The following is a 20,176-nucleotide window of genomic DNA, read 5'->3' as shown; positions in this document are numbered from 1 at the left end:
CAAAGAAACAAAACACAGCACTACTTTAAAGCAGTCTGTAGAAGCATTTAAAGGTGACCTGCTCCTCACAATCTCGCCAGCCAGTCCTTGCAGGGCTACCTTCAAACAAGCATTGCAACAGAAATTATCCTGAAAAGGAATTCGTGCCCACAAACAATTCCCTCGAGAGACAGGTAACGCCGGGTGGTGTGAGGTTATTAATAACAGTATGTCAGATGGCTGGCTCTGACACGGATACACGAAGATAAGTCTCTGTCATTAGAACAGGAACTTGATTGAAAGCAAACAGCTTGGTAATTTCAACAAAATAAAGATGCCCTTATGATACCGCTGGGTTCTACTAAAACCTGGTACAACAAAAGCTGTCGGTCCAAGCAGTCTTATTTTAGCATACAGTAACTGCACACTGCATTACAAACACCTAATGACAACTTGTATTGCTTCTCTGCAACAGAATATTCCTGAGGTATTTAGAGAGGGAAGCTTAAAATAAGTTGTTTGGGGTTTTTTGAATTTTTTTTTTTTTTTTACTTAAATAACTATTTGAGATTCTTTTCTCCTTTAGTGTCCTTGGCTGGCAGATGTCTGCTTGGTTCAGTGTGCAAGGGGGGACAGGAAAAACAGCGCAAGCTGCATCATTTTTGAAATAAACAAGTTTCTGATTGGACTTGAGCTTGTTCAGGAGAGACAGCTGCAGATAGAAGCTCGTATCTTAAAGCCCGAGGATGACACAAACTGCTCAGTGTCCTCAATAGAAGAAGATTTCCTCACAGCATCAGAGCACCTCGAGGATGACAACGAGACTGATGAATATAAAACTGGTGAGAACAATGGGGCTGAGCATAATTCTGCTGTCGTTCATCCTGCAAAACTGCCATGGCAATGTGAACAGAAATTGCACTTGATGATAATTCATGCATATATTTATTTGTAATTTAGACAATAGGCAGCCATTCGTATTTTTACATGGTTGTTCAAAGACAAGGATGGATGGTTGTGCAGTAGTTTTACAGAGCAGTGATGTGTTGCACAGTTGCACAGCCGTTTTCTTTTTAAAGTTATGGGTACTCTGCAAAAACTAATTTCTGTTTTTTCTTTCAATAGGTCATGAAAAATTAAGTGTTTCAGAAGCATCTTCAGATGTCAAAAAAAGTAAAGGCAAGGGATTTGAAAATCTCCACTACAGAAAAGCCAGGTTGCCATTCATTCCTGAAGGGAACTGCATTAATAACGACAATGCAGCTACTAGAGCCTCTGAAGCTGTGAATGTTGTGGCTGAAAATGGCATCCTACAACCTGAGGATAAGTCAGACCAGGAAATACTGTGGCAGAAGGAATTAGCTGCAAGAGCTACTTCATCCTTTAGTGCTACTGATTTGACTACTGTCGTTGAAAATTCCTGCTTACTGCACATGTTGGAAGAGGAGTCTTCAACCAAAATGGCTAAAGAGGAGCTGGGGCCTCTGTGTGACCCAACAGTGAAACACAACAGTAAGGCAGACGGAGAGGACGGCGCAGGTATCCGACAGATGGATCCTCCCTCACAAAATGAGCGGGCAACTACAGGTCAGTATGCCACAAATTTAGCAGAATCTGTTCTACAAGATGCATTCATTAGACTGTCACAGTCTCAACCCACTTTCAGTGAGGAGGCTGCAGTCAGTGTCTCTGTAGGAAGCTCCTGTAAGTCAGAAGATGTATCTGGTTCCCGGTCGTGGAATGAACTCCCAAAGATCGTCATAGTCCAAAGTCCAGACAGTTCTGAGAACATACCCGACTGGCCAGGGTCTGCCTTCCCCAGCCTGTGCCACTGGACCGAATCAGAAAGTTCTGCTGAAGTTTCAGATCACTTTGAGGAGGAACATTCAAACGGACACGGCCAGAGTGCACTGGAAGTGGCTCTAGCTTGTGCAGCCACTGTTATCGGAACCATTTCCAGTCCCCAGGCTGCAGAGAAATTCAGGCGGGATCCGGAAGCCCCAGACCCTAAAAGCAGAGCAGCTGATAACGAAGAGCTGCACCCAGCACCTTCACAGCTACTTGATGACTGTGCTGCCACAGATTATTCATTTCCATCTGCGCTGTGTGGCATGACTCAGGTAGCAAGTGCTGTAGCTGTCTGTGGTTTGGGGGAAACGAAGGAGGAGAAGTACCCTGCAGCTTCGAGTGGACTTCTGTCTGCTGCCCAGACTTCTGCAGCCATTACTCTTCACTGTAGCGTAGCTATAGGAAGCAGCATGGAGAAGCTAAACGATAGCATTGCGGAGGCACTTCTCAAAGAGGCATCAATAATTTTGACAAAACCCAACACATACAAGAATGTAGGTCATTTTATGGAATCCATAAATGGAAAAATTATTGAAACAGCAGCAAGGCCACGGATTCCACACACTGATGAAGTAATCAGGGATGAACTCGCACAAAACTTATCCAATGTTATTCTACGGCATTCTATGGAAGAGGTTAGGAAGAAGAGACAGCTACACTCCCATTCAGGAAATGGCTCAAGTACACAAGACGTTTTCATGGAGACTGCAAACAAGTTGCTTTTTAACGTAATATATTTCACTTGTAAGAAGATGAACGACATAAGACAAGTTGAAGAATGTTCTCCTCTCTTTTCCGAGGGCACAAAAGCAGAGAAAGTAACAAGAACAGAAGGATGGTCAACACAGGCAACAGCATGTGAAACTTCACACAGCCGCCTCGATCAGCCTGCTGTTAAGCCATTTGGTACATGCTACAGCACTAGTGCTAGCAAAGATCTTGGAAATGTCACAAACACTAGGAGAAGTACTATGAAAGACGTAAACAGCAAGGAAAGTGCCACACTGAATTCAGTACCAACAAGCAAAGCTACAGGGCATAACACACTTGTGGCAAAAACATCTCCCAAGAAGAGATACCTGAAAAGAACCGCACGAGACTGTTACAAATCCCCAAATCAGAGTAACAATCATCAGAAGAAGAAAGACTACAGATCATTTTCAGGCAAAGAAAATACCTTTGCAAACAACGAATGCAGCCATGGTGTTCAAGAACAGCTGTCTTCCAGTGCCACCCTGAATGCAGAAAACCAGGCCAAGCATAAGTGTGATGCTGTGCTGAACAGCGATGTCCAGGTTAGCTTGTCGTTACTGGGAAATCATGTCTTGCTTCCTTCACAGCCTGTGCTGCAGGTGAAACATGCAAGGGACAAATACTGTATAACAGATTTTGCAGAGGAATTGGCAGAAACAGTTGTCTCTATGGCAACAGAAATCGCTGCCATTTGTCTTGAAAACTCAAACGGAAAGCAGCCCTGGTTCTGCGCGTGGAAGAGAGGCAGTGAGTATCTGGTGACCCAGAGTCTGTCATGCAGAACCATGAAAAGGAAAAAGGAGACCCACGCTAATGGTTCGGTTGTTCGGAAGCACAGGGCACCTAGACTTAGTGAGATCAAAAGAAAAACAGATGAGCACCCTGAACTAAAGGAAAGGTTGATGAATCGGGTAGTAGATGAATCTATAAACCTTGAGGATACACCAGACTCGGTCAATATCTTTGCAAACGAAGTGGCTGCCAAGATCATGAACCTCACCGAACTCTCCATGGTGGATAGTATCTGGCAAGGTCCAAACCACCCCAGGAACAGGCTGCACTGTGAAAGATGGAGCCGAGCCAAGGCCTCAAGCTGCGAGAGCATACCAGAGGAGGACTCCGATTCCAAAGCCTCTTTCAATACTCTAGGCCTAATGAACACCTTTGGTCAGCCTGTGAGCCAGACAAGTTCTGTCTCAAAGCAGTCTAGTTGTGAAAGCATTACTGATGAATTTTCAAGATTTATGGTGAACCAGATGGAAAGTGAAGGAAGAGGTTTTGATTTATTACTGGATTACTATGCAGGAAAAAATGCAAACAACATCTTAACTTCTGCTTTGCAACAAGTAGCCAAGAAAAATGGTCATCTTAATGTAAGACCAAGTTGCCCATCCAAACAGTCCAGCACAGAAAGCATAACAGAAGAATTTTATAGGTATATGCTAAGAGAAATAGAAAAGGAAAATAAAGATAATGTATCTTCCCCTCGGAATTCAAAGGACTGGTGTGGCAGTTTGCTACCACCCGCTCTACGACCACCTTTTTGCTTTAGGCAATCATCCATGCCTGACAGCAGATCATCAGGCTCTAGGCTAACAGTTAATGTCCCAGTTAAAGCAAATTCATTAGACGGATTTGCTCACCATCGCCAAGATTCCTTAAGTGTACAGCCAGTCAGTACCGTGGCTTCTTCAGGTCTTTGCAAGTCTGACTCATGCCTGTACCAGAGGTGCAAGACTGACCAGATCACAGATATGTTGATTCACGAGACGTGGGCAAGTTCGATCGAATCCCTGATGCGCAAGAACAAAATCATAGCAGATGAAGTAGATGCTGCCGAGGCAGACCAGTTTCATAGTGATTCCCCACCACATGTGGAGCAATATGCAAACAGACTGGCTGCAAATATTGTTGAAAGCGGTAAAAATTTAATTGTTGTCCAGCAGGATTCCCTCGATTATACAAGCCGAGAACATGTGCTGGAAAGCAAACATCCCCAAAGCGCAACTCAAATTCGGTCAAAACCCAAAAGGGATGGAGTAAGTCTGGATGAGACAAAAGAGCAGATGAAGAGCCCTGGATACCTCCCTGCAGGTCAGCACAGGGAAGTGCCTTTAATTCAGATAGAAACCGATCAACGAGATGAGCCAGATAAAGATTCCGAGTCCTTAACTTCATGTGGCCCTGCTGGAAAGGAGCACCAAAGCAAAGAAAAACCTCCAGAAGCTTTTGATGGGAAAAACACAGTTTCCAGTGCCCTACCAAATAGGTAAGTAATAAAATAACAAATCAGCACATTGCTTTGGTGTTTGTGTCAATTTCCCGGTAAAAATTACTTCAATAAAAGAAGGTAAAGAGAGAAGCACTTTTAATGAAATAAACAGGTTAAGTTCTGACTACAGGTTTCTAATGGCATCAAATCACCCAGTCATCCCTCACAGCACCGATTTCTGGTGCACGCTTACATTGACTACGATGATGCTATGGGTCTAAGATTCACGCCTAATGCTGCACAGACAAGTTTTCTCTCTACAGATATTTCAGTCTTCCATAGTTGAGACAGGAAAGATGGGAAAAGTTTGAGCTTTCATTTAGCACTGGCTGATACCTCAACTGAAAAATAAATAAATAAAAATCTGTGCTACTGTAAAACAGAAGATAGCAGAATTTGACCTGTAGTTCTCTGCTGTGCTTTGTGTACCTGGAATTCAGATCAGGCTTCCAAGAGCTTGAAGTTCAGTTTTGAGTTTAGAGTCTGGAGCTACAAGTAATAAAAATTCCTTAGTGGAGGAAATAAAATATTAATTAAAAGCACCCCTTACCTCCTATTTTTCAAGACTTCTCTGATAGAATTTAGATAAAGAATAAAAATTAATTTTCTTTTAATTTCATAGAGTTTATACCACAGCTTAGCAGCCTCTCCTTACAGCTGTACTCTTTTTGTTGAGAAATCTGCAACTTGCTTTGGTTAAGGCAAGGTGTAAACCCAGTGTGAGAGTGCAGTGCAAAGGCATAGGACTGCTGTGGATGCTAGGAGGTTAAGAGCAAGGCTCTTTCTCTTCATCTTATCTGTTACTTTAATGGTATGTAAATTGCCAGACGAGTGGAGCATTGCAGCACCCCATTATCTCAGAGTGCTAGAAAGAGTGCAGGTGCTAGTGTTAGAAACTATTTTGTAGCTGATTTTATTCTGAGCAGTGACAAAGCTCTGCTTGAAGTGAGAAAGCATATACTTTCCTGTGTATGGTAGCAATTAGGTGAATAATTATTGGTGTTGCTGTTCTTTCATACTTTCCCCCACTAACCTTCCTTTTTCTTCAAAGGCAACCTGCTTTAAATAAGATACATTCAGAAACCTACCTATTTAGAATCTTGACTGTTTGAAAATGAAGTTATTTTGGCAGTTTACGAGCCCTTTAATAACAACTTTGCCTTTGAAGCAGAGTTCCAGAAGTGGCTATGGGAGGTTTAAAGCAATAGGATTGACAGGGCAGGATTAGTGACCAGAGGCTACACCTACACGAGCATTTTGGGTCAGCGATGCAGTGCAGTTCTGAATCAGCCCGTCTCCATTTCCACACATCAGCTCCGTTTGCAGCGTGCGATACAAATTTCTTTTAAAGGGATCTCAACTAGAAGCCATACAAGTGGGTACCAGATGTGCTTGTACCCCAACAGGGAAAGCAAAGCTTCCAGTGGTTCTTCACATGGATGTGAGCCATTTGCAGCACAGCTGTCTGGACCAAGTCTAGGCTGAAGTAAGAACCTAAAAATATATATAATGTAGATGTAAAAGCATCAGCACCAATTGCTTTGATCCACTGCTACCCAATGAAATTACTTGCGAGTGTAGATACAGGCACATAGGACTCAAGGCAAAACATTCAAGCAAACATACAGTCAGTTACAGGGGAAAAATAAAAATAAAAAAGCCATGCCCATGCAGGCCTGGGGAATAGGTCTTCAGCAAGAAAAAGAAAAAAAAAAAAAAAAAGTTTTTTCTTGTATGTAGGCAGTGCAATAGGCCCAGTCCTGTCAGTTACACAGAAACCATTCCAACTGGCTGTTCAGGAGTAGGGAGCTGTCAGTGCACAGCATCGCTGGTCTGATATGTAATTGCATAACAAATCAAACAAACCCCAACACGCCAAGAAACAGCACCCACAAAAACCTCTCGTATTTGGGACCACGTATTAGGTGTTACCTCTCCTGTATTAAAAACCTGAATAACACCACTGCCCTGCGACTCGGCTGCTCAGGGCCTTCATGTTACTACAGATTGTGAGTTTGGCACCTGAGGGGTCAGGGATGACAGGCGCAGCCAGCTGGCAGATGCTGAGCGCCTGGCAGAGCAGAGGTCCTCAGGCAAACACGTCCTGCTCCCCCCGTGCAGCAGGCTCCTCTCCCTCTAGCATCCCGCATTAATGCAGCAACTTCTCAGCCATCCTGAGAGTCAGAACATGGCAAAAGGAGATATCCACAACGATACTGCCTCAGTATATTCTTAACCAAATTAATTACTTGGGAGCAATAGAATTTTGGGAGTGATCCCTTGCTCTAACTGAAGACAGGATGCCCCAGCCATGACTGTAGATAAAAGTCTGAAGGCGAGAACTTCTCCAGTGGGATCCTGCAGAAGGCTGCCAGTACACATGACACTGTTTTAATCACAACGTTGCAAACGCAGACCATCCAGTAAATATAACAGAACTATAGTTTTGCTTTAATTTTTATTCTGGTACTGCAGTGATATGTAACTAATTCTTTCTTGTCATCCAAAAAAAAAAAAAAAGGGGGTGGGGTATTATATACTTTTCTGCCTGCGTATCAAAAGCCCTACAGTAACTCACACACTCCCGTTTGGCTCTGAAAAGTGACCATAAATGAAGTTTTCACTTTTCATTTGTGTGTCCATTTGTGGAAGCGTGTGTCTCTATGCATATTTGTGTGTGTGACATGTTCAGTATGCAGAATTATAAAGCATTTTTCCTTTAACCCTGTATTTTCTAAACTCCCTCTGGGCTCCATATTCAGTCTGGTTTCTGACTACCTGCTGCGCTCCTACCTAGAAAAAGAATTCTTCATCATTCCCCAACCTAAGCAGCAAGGGTCCTAAGGAACGCAGAGGGCTAACAGTCCGTAGTGATTCAGAACCCACAATACTTTCCTACTTTTACTTCCAGACCTCTTTTGGATCTACAGGGCCAACAGGGTAGAAAACCCTGGCAAGAAATGTATTCATCCATTACTGGGACAGGGATTTAGCACCAATATATATTTCCAAGAAACACCATCATTCTGCACTAACCATGTAACCATAATACCACATGCCTGAAGTGCATTAAGCAACAGGCCTATGCAGTCAGCATTCGCTTTGTTCATGTAAAATCTTTTTGTACAAGTTAAAGCTTTTCTCTGCATATTTCAGCATAAGGCTTACTTTGTTTTGTGTTTGGTTATAGCCGTCATAAGATCCTTTTTTAAGAGCACCTCAGTATGCTCAGCTGGGCTTCGTGTATAAATTATGCACTTGTCCAGTCCCCTGCATCTGTATAATTTTGCAGCTTGGTTGACTCTAATGAGCAGCATTGCTTGAAAACCGGTGGCACTGTTTTATTTGTCTAATTACAATATCAATGTGCCTTCCTTATCACCTTACTAGCAACAGCCCTCAGAGCAGACCCGATGCTGAAATCATGGGAGAGACAAAAACAGCTGAAGAATTTCCAAACCATCTCAGCAGCAGTGAAGAAAGCACTGGCAGCTGGTCCCAGCTAGCTAACGATGAGGACAATCCTGATGACACAAGTAGCTACTTACAACTCAGCGAGCGATCCCTGAGGTACCCTTATTGTCTCCTCTCAGTATACAATACGGTCTACTCGGACAAGTCAACGACTTGACTACCATGCACCAGGAATGAGGGTCAACCACTTGAGATTTATTCAGAATCTGTAAAGGAAGCCTAATGACAACGTTAATTTCTTTATTTTTTAAAAAGGGGGGGGTAAAGTTAGCCACATTCTAGTTCTCAGCCAGGTCTTTTTGTTGTTGTTGAGCAGCTAGATTCAGACAAAGAAAAATCTTCCTGGCACCACTCAAGTGCCTCAGTCCTACAATGAAAGGGCCATTGGACAAGCTAATTGGTATGGTCTTTCCTTTGATTTATTTGCATAATGGTTTTCTTGGCATCTCCTTAGCAGAGATGGATGAGACTGCTCTTCCCACCAGGTATCTGTGCACTGAGAGCAGAGACAGAGCCCTGATCTGCTTAGACTGGCACAGGGGAGCAGATTAACGGAGGGTGACCAAGTTCCCTTGCGTAGGTGTAAACTCCAGAGCTCCCATTGCAATGCGCGGCTTTTTATTGCTATTCAAGTCAGGACACGTATTTAAAAAAGTTACCTAGCCGTTCGAGTTTATATAAAGTTATGTTAGTTTGACTTCAGCCCTTTCATGACTTCAAGATGAGCAAGGGTTTTTTTCTTCACGTGCTTTTAGATTAGATTTTAAAACATTGCCAAGTAATCACAACTTTCTCTTGGGTATTAAGACAAAAAGGAGGGAAGACAGTACGGTAGTAAAGCAGGAAAGAGAAGAAGTCTCTGTCAGAGAGCACTGTTGGCTAGCTGAAAAAATACTGAACAAAACTAGTCTGTCAGTGTGGGTGAACATTCATCCCATTATTATGGTATCAACCTTTAACAAAGTCCTTGGTCTCAGAGCTAATGTGTTGTGCCTTTTGGCTCTGCATTGAAACAGAAATTGCTACAGCAAGTCTGAATGCATGGCGTGCTGACACTGACTCAGAAAAAGCCGATGGGGAAAGGAACTGTCTAATCAATCCTTCTAATAATGTAAGAAAAAAATTCTATTAGTTGCTTTTCCTATAAAAATTAAGTGGTTCAAGTTGACTCGCCATACAGAACTTGTTTGTGCTCATTGACTTGCAGCCAGCAAATTCACAACTTGCTCATGAGACCATTGCAATATCTACGTAAACATTCACTGTCAAATTTATGATGATGTTATAAAGTGAACTGGTACTATTTTTTCTAAATATTCTCAGATGTAATACTTCATTCTTGTGAAGAAGCCAAAGAGAGTACTTCTACATACTACTGGTCCCAATGACCTCTGGCTTTAATTAAAATCTCAGTCTTTCAGAGTAGTCAGAAACATAAGGGGTCACCACTGTACCTGTGGGTTCCATCAGATCCCAGATAGTATCTGGGATGTGATGTAATACACGGACACTGCTGCAGGTTACAGGCGTGGAGTCACCGAACAGGTAAGTAGTATGATGGGCAACCAAATGCCTTGCTCTAAGTTACCATGTTCAGAGGTAGCTGAATCTCTGCAGGTTTTTTCCAGGACATCTCTGTGCCTGATCATCCGTCTTTTCAAGGACTTATGCAGACTGGGTTTTGTCTGAGGCCAAATCTTTGTTGCATAAGCCACTCACAAGAAGATAGTCCACTTTTTTTGTTTTTCCTCTCCAGTTTACATCATCACTTGAGACATGCTCCATCTAGAACTATTTTAATAAAAGCCTCGTTATTTTGAGCAGATTAGGGTGCTTCATTCTGGGAACCAATTGCTGAGCACAATCGGTCATGTGGAACTCTGCGTAACAGGGGGCAGCCTCCTCACTTTGCTTTGTACATAAATAAATTTCAAAAAGATGTATGGAGACACGTTCAGTGCAGCTTGGCACTAATATTTAAACTTTTGCTTTGTCAGCAATGGCAACAGCAGTACAACTAGCAGTCTTGGCATTGTGGACCTGGAAATTTATCAGGAGAACGTGCCATCTTCTCCTATGATTAAGTAAGTAGTCACCGAAGTGAGACTTGATGTTTAGTCCAATTTTAACTGCAAATTGTTTATGCCATCTAAAATGTGCCAAGCCTTGCTTTGCAGCTGCTGCTGAGCTTGCCCTTAGTTTCAGGTAAAAAAACACAAGCAGGTGTCTGTGCAGAGTGATAACACTGGACAGCGAAAGATCACAGGAAAGCCCACCCAGGTGGATCTCTCAAGTGGATGGATCCACCAATCGCTCTGCCTAAAAGTTTTCTGCAGTATTAGTTTCCCATTGTGGTAACTTTATTCTCCAAATAAATTCAAATCTTATCAAAACTCTACTGTAATACCAAATCAAGTCAGATAAGGATCAATTAAAGTCAAAGAGAAAAAATACAATAGCATTCTTCCCAATAATAATAATAATAATTTGGCCGAAAGTACATCTTGCCTTTTGTTTTGGGGCATGTTTCTAATGAGCATCAATTAAATTATCAAGAGATGTGCAAGCACCTGCCTAAAGATTCTGGTACCCTGCAACCTGGTATAACCTGCCAGACGGTGAATGTCCCAATGCAGTCAGGGCATGGCCGCTGCAGAAGCGTATAGGCTGTATCACAGTCTATACACTTGGAATGTAAACTTTGTGAAGTTGGTGATATCAGAACATCTTCACAGCTTGTTACCGGACTGTACTAAACTGTCTTGCTTTTGAGAGGCTCTTTTTTTGTAAGAAATCTGGGCATTCACATTTCTGTAGAAGTACACGGATTCTCTCTGTGCTGCCAATTCAGAGACTAACCTCGTTAAAATACTCCCATCGTCACAGTAGGCAGCAATACCCTCTGCAGGCATTCCTAAAGATGACCACTCTCCCTTATATGTCTGAGGACCAAAGGGATAAATTTCTGCCTCCCCTCGTTAGCTTTCAGGGGCTATTCTCAGGTGTTAGCCAACAGGCGTGAGAAGTTTGCACTTCCACAAGTCAAAGTCAAGGCACAAAGTACATCTGCTATTCAAACAGAAAACTGGAAAAAAATCTGATGGGAAGGAAGTTTTTAAGCACCTGTGTTCTAAGTCATGAACAACTATATGATGCATGCTGCCATTTTCTTCTTTCCTCTCACATCTTGCAATAACCACTACGCAAGTATAAATAATCTTAATTCTTTAAAGCCTTGGGGGAGATTCTGAAATCCTGTGAGTGAGGGTGGTAAAGAGTAGCATCCTCCCATGCCAGAACAAGCCTAACGCTTGCAGCATTTCCCCTGACTGAGCGCAGAATGGGACCGCCTGGAAGCGTGTGCTGTCAGTGCTGTCCCTCTGGGAGCGATGGAACAAGTGTATCAGCTGCAACATCAATAGTGAATTTGCACTCTCCTGCCACAAGCACATGAACACGGCTGCTGTGTTCAGAAATGGAAGCTGAAGCAGCGACCGCATGCCTGGAGTTTGTTTCCTGTAGTTTAAGAAAGAGATTGTACCTAAGAAACTAAGACCTTTGGGAATTTTTGCAAGGTGTAAACAGAAATTGTTTATCCAAACAGCTAATCTATTTAAAACTAGAAGTAGCTGATGTCATTGATAGTTATGATTGTGTTTAACGATGAAAGATAAAACTAGAAAGCAAGACTTAAAAAGATTCAGCTGGGGAGAATAGCACTGAAAAAGGCAGACAGTGGAAGTTCAGTATTTCCACCCAGGTTATGAGACTTGCTGTGTCTTACCATAACGTCATTTGCTTGTCACTATGTAAACTGTAGAGATAAACAGATCCTGGTGAACTGTAATGCACAGTGCAACCAGTTCAAGTATTTCATCCTATTAAAGGAATTCCCATACCTTTTCCTGAGTAACAGATTACATAAATATATTCACTATTATATTCTTTCATCCTGTGTAACTTTTTTCTTGCAGTTTTCTAGGTCTTACATTGAGGGAGAAGTTTATCCATCATGAAGCAATGTTGTAGACTGTTCCTAAATATCACTAATAAGCTTTGTTGTTGTTTGTTTCTAAGTGAATTAGTAGAAGAAAAGGTTTTCCTTAAAGAACAGACAGAAAATACAGAAGGTAAGTTGAACCATATCAAGTAAAACACACATTTGAAGTTAACACAAGTAATTGCACAGTAACTGTTGAGAATATTTTTCCAGAAAGTACTGCTGGGCTTTCAGTGGGAACAGCTGCTTGTCAAAAGGACCTACTGGTGATAAACTTTGATCTGGAACCAGAGTGCCCCGATGCAGAGCTGCGAGCCACCCTGCAGTGGATAGCTGCTTCTGAACTTGGAATTCCAACCATCTACTTTAAGAAATCTCAGGAAAACAGAATTGAAAAGGTAGTATTTACAGAATTGGGCGTACTATTAAGTCACTTTAATCACATTAGCAGTTATGATTTATATGTTACTGAGCTTAAAAGCAGATGCAAAAACATCATTACAGCAAGATGGCAATGCTAGTGTGTATTAAGAAAGGGAGGAGAGGGTTAAACATGTCAGAATTTAATGTACGTGAAATATTTAGTAGGTTGTCTATGGCACAAGAAACAGTATCACCATGAGACCTTCTCCAAAGCCTCTATAATATGCTTTGATGAATCAGTTTGCTTTTCCATATTAGTGGTCATTAAGCATCAGTGCCCAAGGCAGAATTCAGCGTCCTGTACGTGGCTGCATTGGAAGGGTTGCAGACAGATAGCTTACATGGCGTTTATGCAGGTAGCTCAAAAAGTAAGTATCTCATGCATGTGGACATCACACAAAGTTCTACTCGCTGACAGTAAAAGCTGACTATGACGCGAGGTAAAAGTTGGATTTAAGATTTCCAGCTTTGAAATTTTTTAGCCCTTACGCAGGTTCTGGCTTGCCTGCTGCACTGATTAGGGCAGCCTCAGGCAGGTCGGACCTTGCGCCTGGCTGTTCATAAAGTTAGAGCTGGGGCTACCACTGGGTGCCACAGGGTCCTGACCCCTCCTGTGCATTTAGGTGAGATCTGCCGTGGACAGATGCGTTGGCTTTATAGTCACGTCATGCTGGCAGGAGAGGACTGCTGCCCACCGCCCAAATGTACAGAAGTGACTTCACTGCAGAGCAGCAATAACCTGTTGGCTCAGGTGCACTGTCCGACATAATGAGACTAAACAGACCCGTCTGTGTAGACGTACCCTTATGTTATTACTACCCTGAGAGACAGCTCTAGTCCAGGCAGTGACCAACCAGTGTTTTCCAGTGGACTCATATTTGCTATCACACATCTGCTACTTGGAAAATTAGACTGATTGAAATATTTTGCATCATTGCATGGAAATTATGAAGCACCTCCCCTGGCTTAGCAATAAAAAAGTGCTGTGTGTGGCAGCACTCCTAGCCCAGGCATAGCTTTGCCTCTGCCAGCCACCATTTTGAAAGCAAAGTCTACTTTCAGGGAGAGGCAGACAGGATCAGACTACCAGAACTGTGAAACCTTCTGAGCTATTAGTCCAAGCCAGAGCACCAAGAGCAGCACTGAAGTCAAACATGGTCACAAGAAGCACAAACCGTTTCTGTTCCTGAATGAGTAGTTGGTGCTCCACTGTACATACCACCAAATGCCACCCACAGTATTTCAGGAATGACCAAAACAGCCCCATTTCCAAGATCACCAAGAACAGCTCAAGCCTTAAGGCTTACCAAAGTGTCATGGTTTTCAAATCAATTAACGAAAAAAGTATTACAAATCAGTATTTTGGTCTTTTATGGGAAGATCGTTTTAAGTAGCGGAGATATTGTTTGATTTTCTTGAGTACATGCATTTGGGAATCATAAACATAATTTAAAATGCATTCAGCAGCAGCGGTCCAAATTGCATCTAATTAAAGAAACAGCTGTCAGCTTTACCCATGTGCTTTGGCAAACAGTTAATTCAATTGCAAAAATACACTAGAGAATAATGAAGCACATCCTGCCTACAACAGTGCTCTTGGAAATCGCGTGCCTATTAAATATCATTAAAATACATATTAAAAGTTTAGGCTTCAGCATGTAAATAGCAAACAGCTACACTAACTAGAGACATACAATATTTTCTTGTGTGGTTTAAAACTGGAAACGTAGGAGCAGCAAGCTAATTAGATATTGATTGTGAAACTCAAAGAAATGAAAAGCTTTGATTTTCATTTATGTGCTGCAGAAAAAGATGGGACCAGATGTATGACACTGTGAGCCCATTATTAAGTATAAAGTGGACAAAATTCAGGATTTTTTACAGCTGCTTAAGAACATATATTTAACTTCCGGATAAACCAAAGGTTAAAACAAGATCAAATATAGATACTCTCTGTGATTCAACCACAACTGTAATAAATGTCTTCATGTGACAATTTACCCAGAATTCCCTCTCGCCAGTACTACGTGAATATTTAAAATACTATGGGATGTGTATGTGGAAATACAGAAAATATAAATTAAAATATAGCTAATAGTAACGAGGAGCTATATTTTCTTTAAAATGGATGGTCACACTTCCATTTATGCTGACAGTGAGCTGTCGATAACAAAGCTGTGATCCTTTATCAAGCTCACTTTCACTGTTCTTACTTTCATTGCAATAAATAAAAAATAGTTGATGACAGCAGCTAATTTAGAAAATGTCACGAGACCTGACCAGTCTTTGCAGAGCTATGGAACTTCAGAAATGAAGTTTTATAAATAGAAAGAACCTTTACGTTTCTGCACGGTGAATTGTGTCCTCTCCCTCATATAGTAGTGCATCTACCAAGGATGTTCTTATAGCACCCTGGGTGTATTCATTTAACAAAACCTTAGCAAAACGTTAACCAAATCCTAAGCATGTTCTGTTTTGGTTTTTTGTTTAGTTTTTGGATGTTGTGCAATTAGTTCAACGGAAGTGCTGGAAAGTGGGGGATATTTTTCATGCCGTGGTGCAGTACTGCAAGCTCAGCGAGGAAGGCAGAGAGATGACACCGAGCCTGTTCGACTGGCTGCTCGAACTGGGTTAAGAAAGTTCACCTGTTCAGAATTTTTGTTTTATTCCAGTTTAAATAAACAGTGGCTTGTGTAATGCTGTGATTTCCAAACAACACCGAATAAAACGAGCAACAGTATACAAACTCTACAGAATCAGCACACGTGCGTTCCACAACTGAACCAGGAGCAGTGAAACCAAGGTGTATCGTATCTTTCTGTATCACAAGAGACTCTTGACATATTGTGCCATAGGATGTACTGTACTAGGAGGGGATGGATTTTTAGCCTTCTGAATTAATGGACTACACAGTAAAGGCTTAATTATCTAATGTGTTCCATCTTCATCAGTTCAATTAAATCAATCAGCTAAAATGGGATAGTACACCAACGTTCAGTTTTAAAACACCAATATTTGTACAGTTTAACTATTAGAACCAGCGTATGTTCCAGGATGCCTAGACACACCCATGTCCCTATAACAAATTGTTTTTAACTCCCCATAGTCTGCTAAGGGTTAAAAACTTCTGAACGCTTAGCACCTTTGCAGTTAGACAACACAGCGAGAAGCTGCTGAAAACACAGTTTCTTTCCACGTGATAATTTTTCTTCCATAGCAGTTCCCGATTCCTGTTGTGCTCTCAAGGAAGTAAAATCTAGACTCTCAGTTACTCCCCTTAAAACAAAAAAATAAAAAAAAATAAATTATTCCTTTTCACTTGGAGGCAGCGCAGTTCAGTATAGCTACACCTGGCACAGCCCTGAACACAGCTCTGCCAGTCAGGGCCGCGGGTCCTGAGCCCTGTCGCATCACAGACCTGCCACGATAGGCAAGTCATTTCACCTCCGTGCCTCAGTGTCCCTACCTGGTAAGAGGGAGTAATGATAGTACAATTGTTACGTAAAGTGCTTCTATTTCAAGCCCTATGTAACATGCTACATATCAGTTAAAAGCAGTGGGGAAAAAAAAAAATACTGTTTTCATTTTAATCAAATCACTAATAAGGCGAAGAAATGCATATCTGAAATAAGAACCATCTTATCATCAAAATCTTAATGTTAATTTTTATAGCTTACAAGAAAGCAGAATGATTGTTAAAATTTCGGCATACTTGTTCATTTTGGATATAAGTGTTTGGACTGTATGCGATAGCTCACGTTACTATAACATTTATATAACTGTTTGATAAGATATACTATGGTATTGTCTTGTTGAGATGATCTGTTAGTATCATGTACTTAATGATACATTCTCTTGACTCTGCCAAAGAGATTGGTTTTGAACTTAAAGGTAAATACAACTTATCACATCACAGCTCTTCTGCAGTTTGTTTCTTTGAAAATACTTATTTTTCATCTCTCCCTACCCAAATAGCATAATAGAAAATCTGCCTGCTTTTTCCAATATTCAAGAGATGTTTTATTTTCCATATAACAATATATGCTTCTGTAATATTTCTTGGGAAAAAAAAAAAAACCTATCCTTTTGCACTAAATATTTTTGAAAATTTTGAAGTAGTTTTAAATAATTTATGAAAAAGAGCCATATTCTCAATTTTATCTTTAAAACCATTCCTAAACTTGCATGATTGCATCACTCATTTGTTATGAAATGCAAATTGTTAGCGAATCAAAATCTAACGTGGAACATTAACACGAGTAATTCTCCATCTACTGTGCAGAACATACGAAACAGTGAAGGTGACTTTACTGTCAAGGTAAGGGTCAATTTATTGCGTACACTGAACATAACTGTGCAGTCACTGGGCCTGCTGCTAAGAATTGCTGAACATCCATAGCTCCCGCTAACATGAGCGGCAATTCTGAATGCTCAGCGTTTCTGAGGCTGGAAGTTAATAACAAGCACCAAGTACTACAGACTTAAAGTGCTTTGTTTAAGTTCATAAATGGGAAAGTGTATTTATTTTTAAACCAAATACAGTTAGTTGTCCGTATAAATTTTTTGCTGTGATAGAATAAACGTTTACTTATCCTACAAAGCACAAATACCATGACGGAGTTGTAACAGTGTGATGCAGTTTCTCTGTACAGTAGTTCTTAATGTTGCAATTTATTCAGAAATAAATTTATGTTATAATGTGTGTCCTCTTTGCCGTCTTCAGAAGTTCATGAATGTGCTGTGGGTTTTTTAACCTATTAAATAATACTTGCCTGCCATCCCTGCAGCTTCTCAAAGCTCTGCTTCTGGATAAAAAGCCTGACTCATGGCCCTGACCAGAACAAGTCAGAGCAAGCTCCAGGTCTTACCTCATTTCCAAAGCTACGGCTTTACTCAGGTTCCATGATTCATTCAAGTGATACAAGGCTAATCATAACATTCTTAGTATCACAGTAAAATAAATTACATATTCATTGCCAGAAAAACCCTCAACACACCAAATCTCTTGTAAGTGTTCTCTGTAGCTGCTTTCAGTACTTGCAAAAGCGTGCAGGGGGTGGGGAGACAGAAGCTCTGGAGTTTCTTCTGCTTGTGTAATTTTGCACACATATTTACTGCCCTACTGCCTAAGTATAAAGGTCTTTCTACTGCTAAACAGAAAAGGAAACCAACACTTCGCTGAGTAAATCAGAACAGGACTTGTACACCATTAAAAAAGGCTGAAAGAAAGTCAATCTTAAATACACATAAATGAGAACTTCATACTATACACAATTTCAGGTGAAAATCAGAGTAAACGATAAGCAGTTCGGCCCCTCTGTATACACAAGCATGATGGAGGTTGTTAATACCATGAGGGCATGTTGGGGACGGCTGCTCACTATCTTTCCCAATACAAACCAGGACTCAACAAATGAAACTCACAGGAGCCGGATTCAAAGCAAGCAAAAAGCGACAACATGTTATCAAAGGAGAGGATGCAAAACTTGTACACAGGTTCAAGTGGGAGCTGGTTAAGTGCTTGAACGAGATGCACCACAGACAAACCCCGTGAGCCTCAGGAGATGCCCTGGCCACCAGAGGCCACCCATGGGAGCAGCAGGCACGTTTACCTTGGCACCTGCTGCAGCACTGGTCCCAGTCAGGGTGTCACTGGTCCCAGTCAGGGCAGCCCCGCCCACCTTCAACTCTGCGAGAAGCCTTTGGGGGAAGGTGCCCGCTATCCGGTTGTTGACTCTACCACCCACCTAATGACAAGCAGAATGAGGCCTATAGATATATTAATTCAAACAGGAGAATTACCTATCGAAAAATAAGTATTTTAAAACTTCATTTTTAGTTTGGATTTGTTTAGGGCACTTTAAATGTTAGGATAAGCAGCAGCTGAAAAACTATACCTCAATTTTGTCATAACACTGGAGATTTTCAGTATCTTCAAGTAAATTAACCATTTTATTGTGGTCTGTGATAAAAGTGGTCACCTGTTTACAGTTATCTTGTTAAATTCAGCAGGTAACTTTTCCGGAGAGGCCGATTTTGCTGTTTCTCTTGTCCAGTTTCATGCAGAACTGCATGACAGGCAAGCGTAGGAATGCCACCATGAATCCTGCACTCCGACTTCCAAAATGACAGGAAAAATACCCACCACTCCATTGAAATAGAGAAGCCACGTGAGCTACTTAATAAAACAAATTCCAGCTGAGAAGGAAAGCAAGTCCATACTAGCAAATTTAAGAATTTTAATTCAAGGCAGAACCATTCCTAAGCCTGCACTAAATATAAGCTTATAATGCCACTACTTCAATTTTTCAAACCTTGTGTAAAGCCAGTCATTACAAGGAACAGGCCTTCAGAAAGCAACTTGCGGCTGTACAGCATTTAGCAGGACAGACAGTTAAACCGAATCAGCTGGGCTATCAAACTAATTAAAACAATTTGAAGTAAAGGCAGGTCTGGCTGATACTGTGGATACTGTGCCCCCCTCCCAGCTTCAGCTGAAAATTAGACAATAAAGTGGAGCAAACTAGAAAATACTATCAAGCAGGATATGTTTCAAATCTTTTCACAAACTACCCAGAAAATGCAAGTGATCACATGGAAGGAGCCGAAAAAGAAATTCTCACAAAATGCCACTTTTAAAACATGAGTGGGTATGAGCATTCCTATTCAGAAAACAATTTGAATCTCAGGAGATAGAAACAGCATACATCAAGAGTCTCAAGTACAAATTCTGTGTTTACATGGAAATCCTTCCTCATCTTTCTCTTGTAAAATTTGTGTTCTGTCCTGGGGAAGTCACATGATACAGGCTAAGGGCTATTTTCCTTGAAAAACAAACTTGTACATTTACAGAGTTATATATGGAAGGATTCAGTGGTCTAGAGGACAGAAACAATACAGCAAATATGATTTCCACTGTGACAGCCCTTGCTAAGGCACACCTTGGGCATCTCCCGAAGTAATCCTGGTCAGTCTGGGCACAGGGACTCCTGGTTGCCAGCATTTCAGGCTAATGTTGAAAGCCGCATCCCACTCCAGCCACCCAGTGATTAAAATAGCAGCTTGGAGAGTGCAAGGTATGTAGCAGCCAATGTTTTTTTAATAAGATTAAAGAGGCACCAGACAACAGAGCTAGAGCACACGCACGCACGCGCTGATTTTGGTTGCAGGGTCTGAAGTGGCATTAGAGAAAGGGATCAAGCTGCTACCAGGGACACAGAATGGTTTCAGGAGGATACGTCTATTCAATGCACTCTTAACATATATCTGTATAATTTATTAAATCTACATATGGGGAAACCAAGGTGCAGAGAACCTAATATCAAAGCATTCGTATGATGGTACCTTACGTACTACAGAAGTTCTTACAATGCGCCAATTCAGCACACTTTTCAGCAGTCCTGAGTCACACCAGATGTGAAAGTATT

The 20,176-nt window shown here is 41.4% G+C and overlaps 1 protein-coding gene across 3 annotated transcripts in view; it reads left to right on the top strand.

The window, feature by feature from the left end:
- The window catches only part of SPHKAP (SPHK1 interactor, AKAP domain containing), a 73,684-nt gene extending 56,233 nt beyond the window's left edge, over positions 1 to 17,451 (top strand). For 2 of the 3 annotated variants that reach the window (XM_055817508.1, XM_055817509.1), the window contains exons 6-12: positions 566 to 821; positions 1,105 to 4,849; positions 8,243 to 8,422; positions 10,324 to 10,410; positions 12,404 to 12,456; positions 12,540 to 12,724; positions 15,241 to 17,451. In XM_055817508.1, the coding sequence (XP_055673483.1) occupies positions 566 to 821; positions 1,105 to 4,849; positions 8,243 to 8,422; positions 10,324 to 10,410; positions 12,404 to 12,456; positions 12,540 to 12,724; positions 15,241 to 15,384 (4,650 nt within the window). In that variant the 3' untranslated portion in view covers positions 15,385 to 17,451. The remainder of the gene's footprint in view (positions 1 to 565; positions 822 to 1,104; positions 4,850 to 8,242; positions 8,423 to 10,323; positions 10,411 to 12,403; positions 12,457 to 12,539; positions 12,725 to 15,240) is intronic. The other variant, XM_055817510.1, reaches the window with a different exon arrangement.
- The last annotated feature ends 2,725 nt before the right edge of the window (positions 17,452 to 20,176 follow it).

The sequence above is a fragment of the Falco peregrinus genome, chromosome 12 (genome assembly GCF_023634155.1).
Source record: "Falco peregrinus isolate bFalPer1 chromosome 12, bFalPer1.pri, whole genome shotgun sequence".
Lineage (NCBI taxonomy): Eukaryota > Metazoa > Chordata > Aves > Falconiformes > Falconidae > Falco > Falco peregrinus.
The sequence above is the reverse complement of the archived record's forward strand: the minus strand, read 5'-3'. Positions and strand labels throughout refer to the sequence as shown.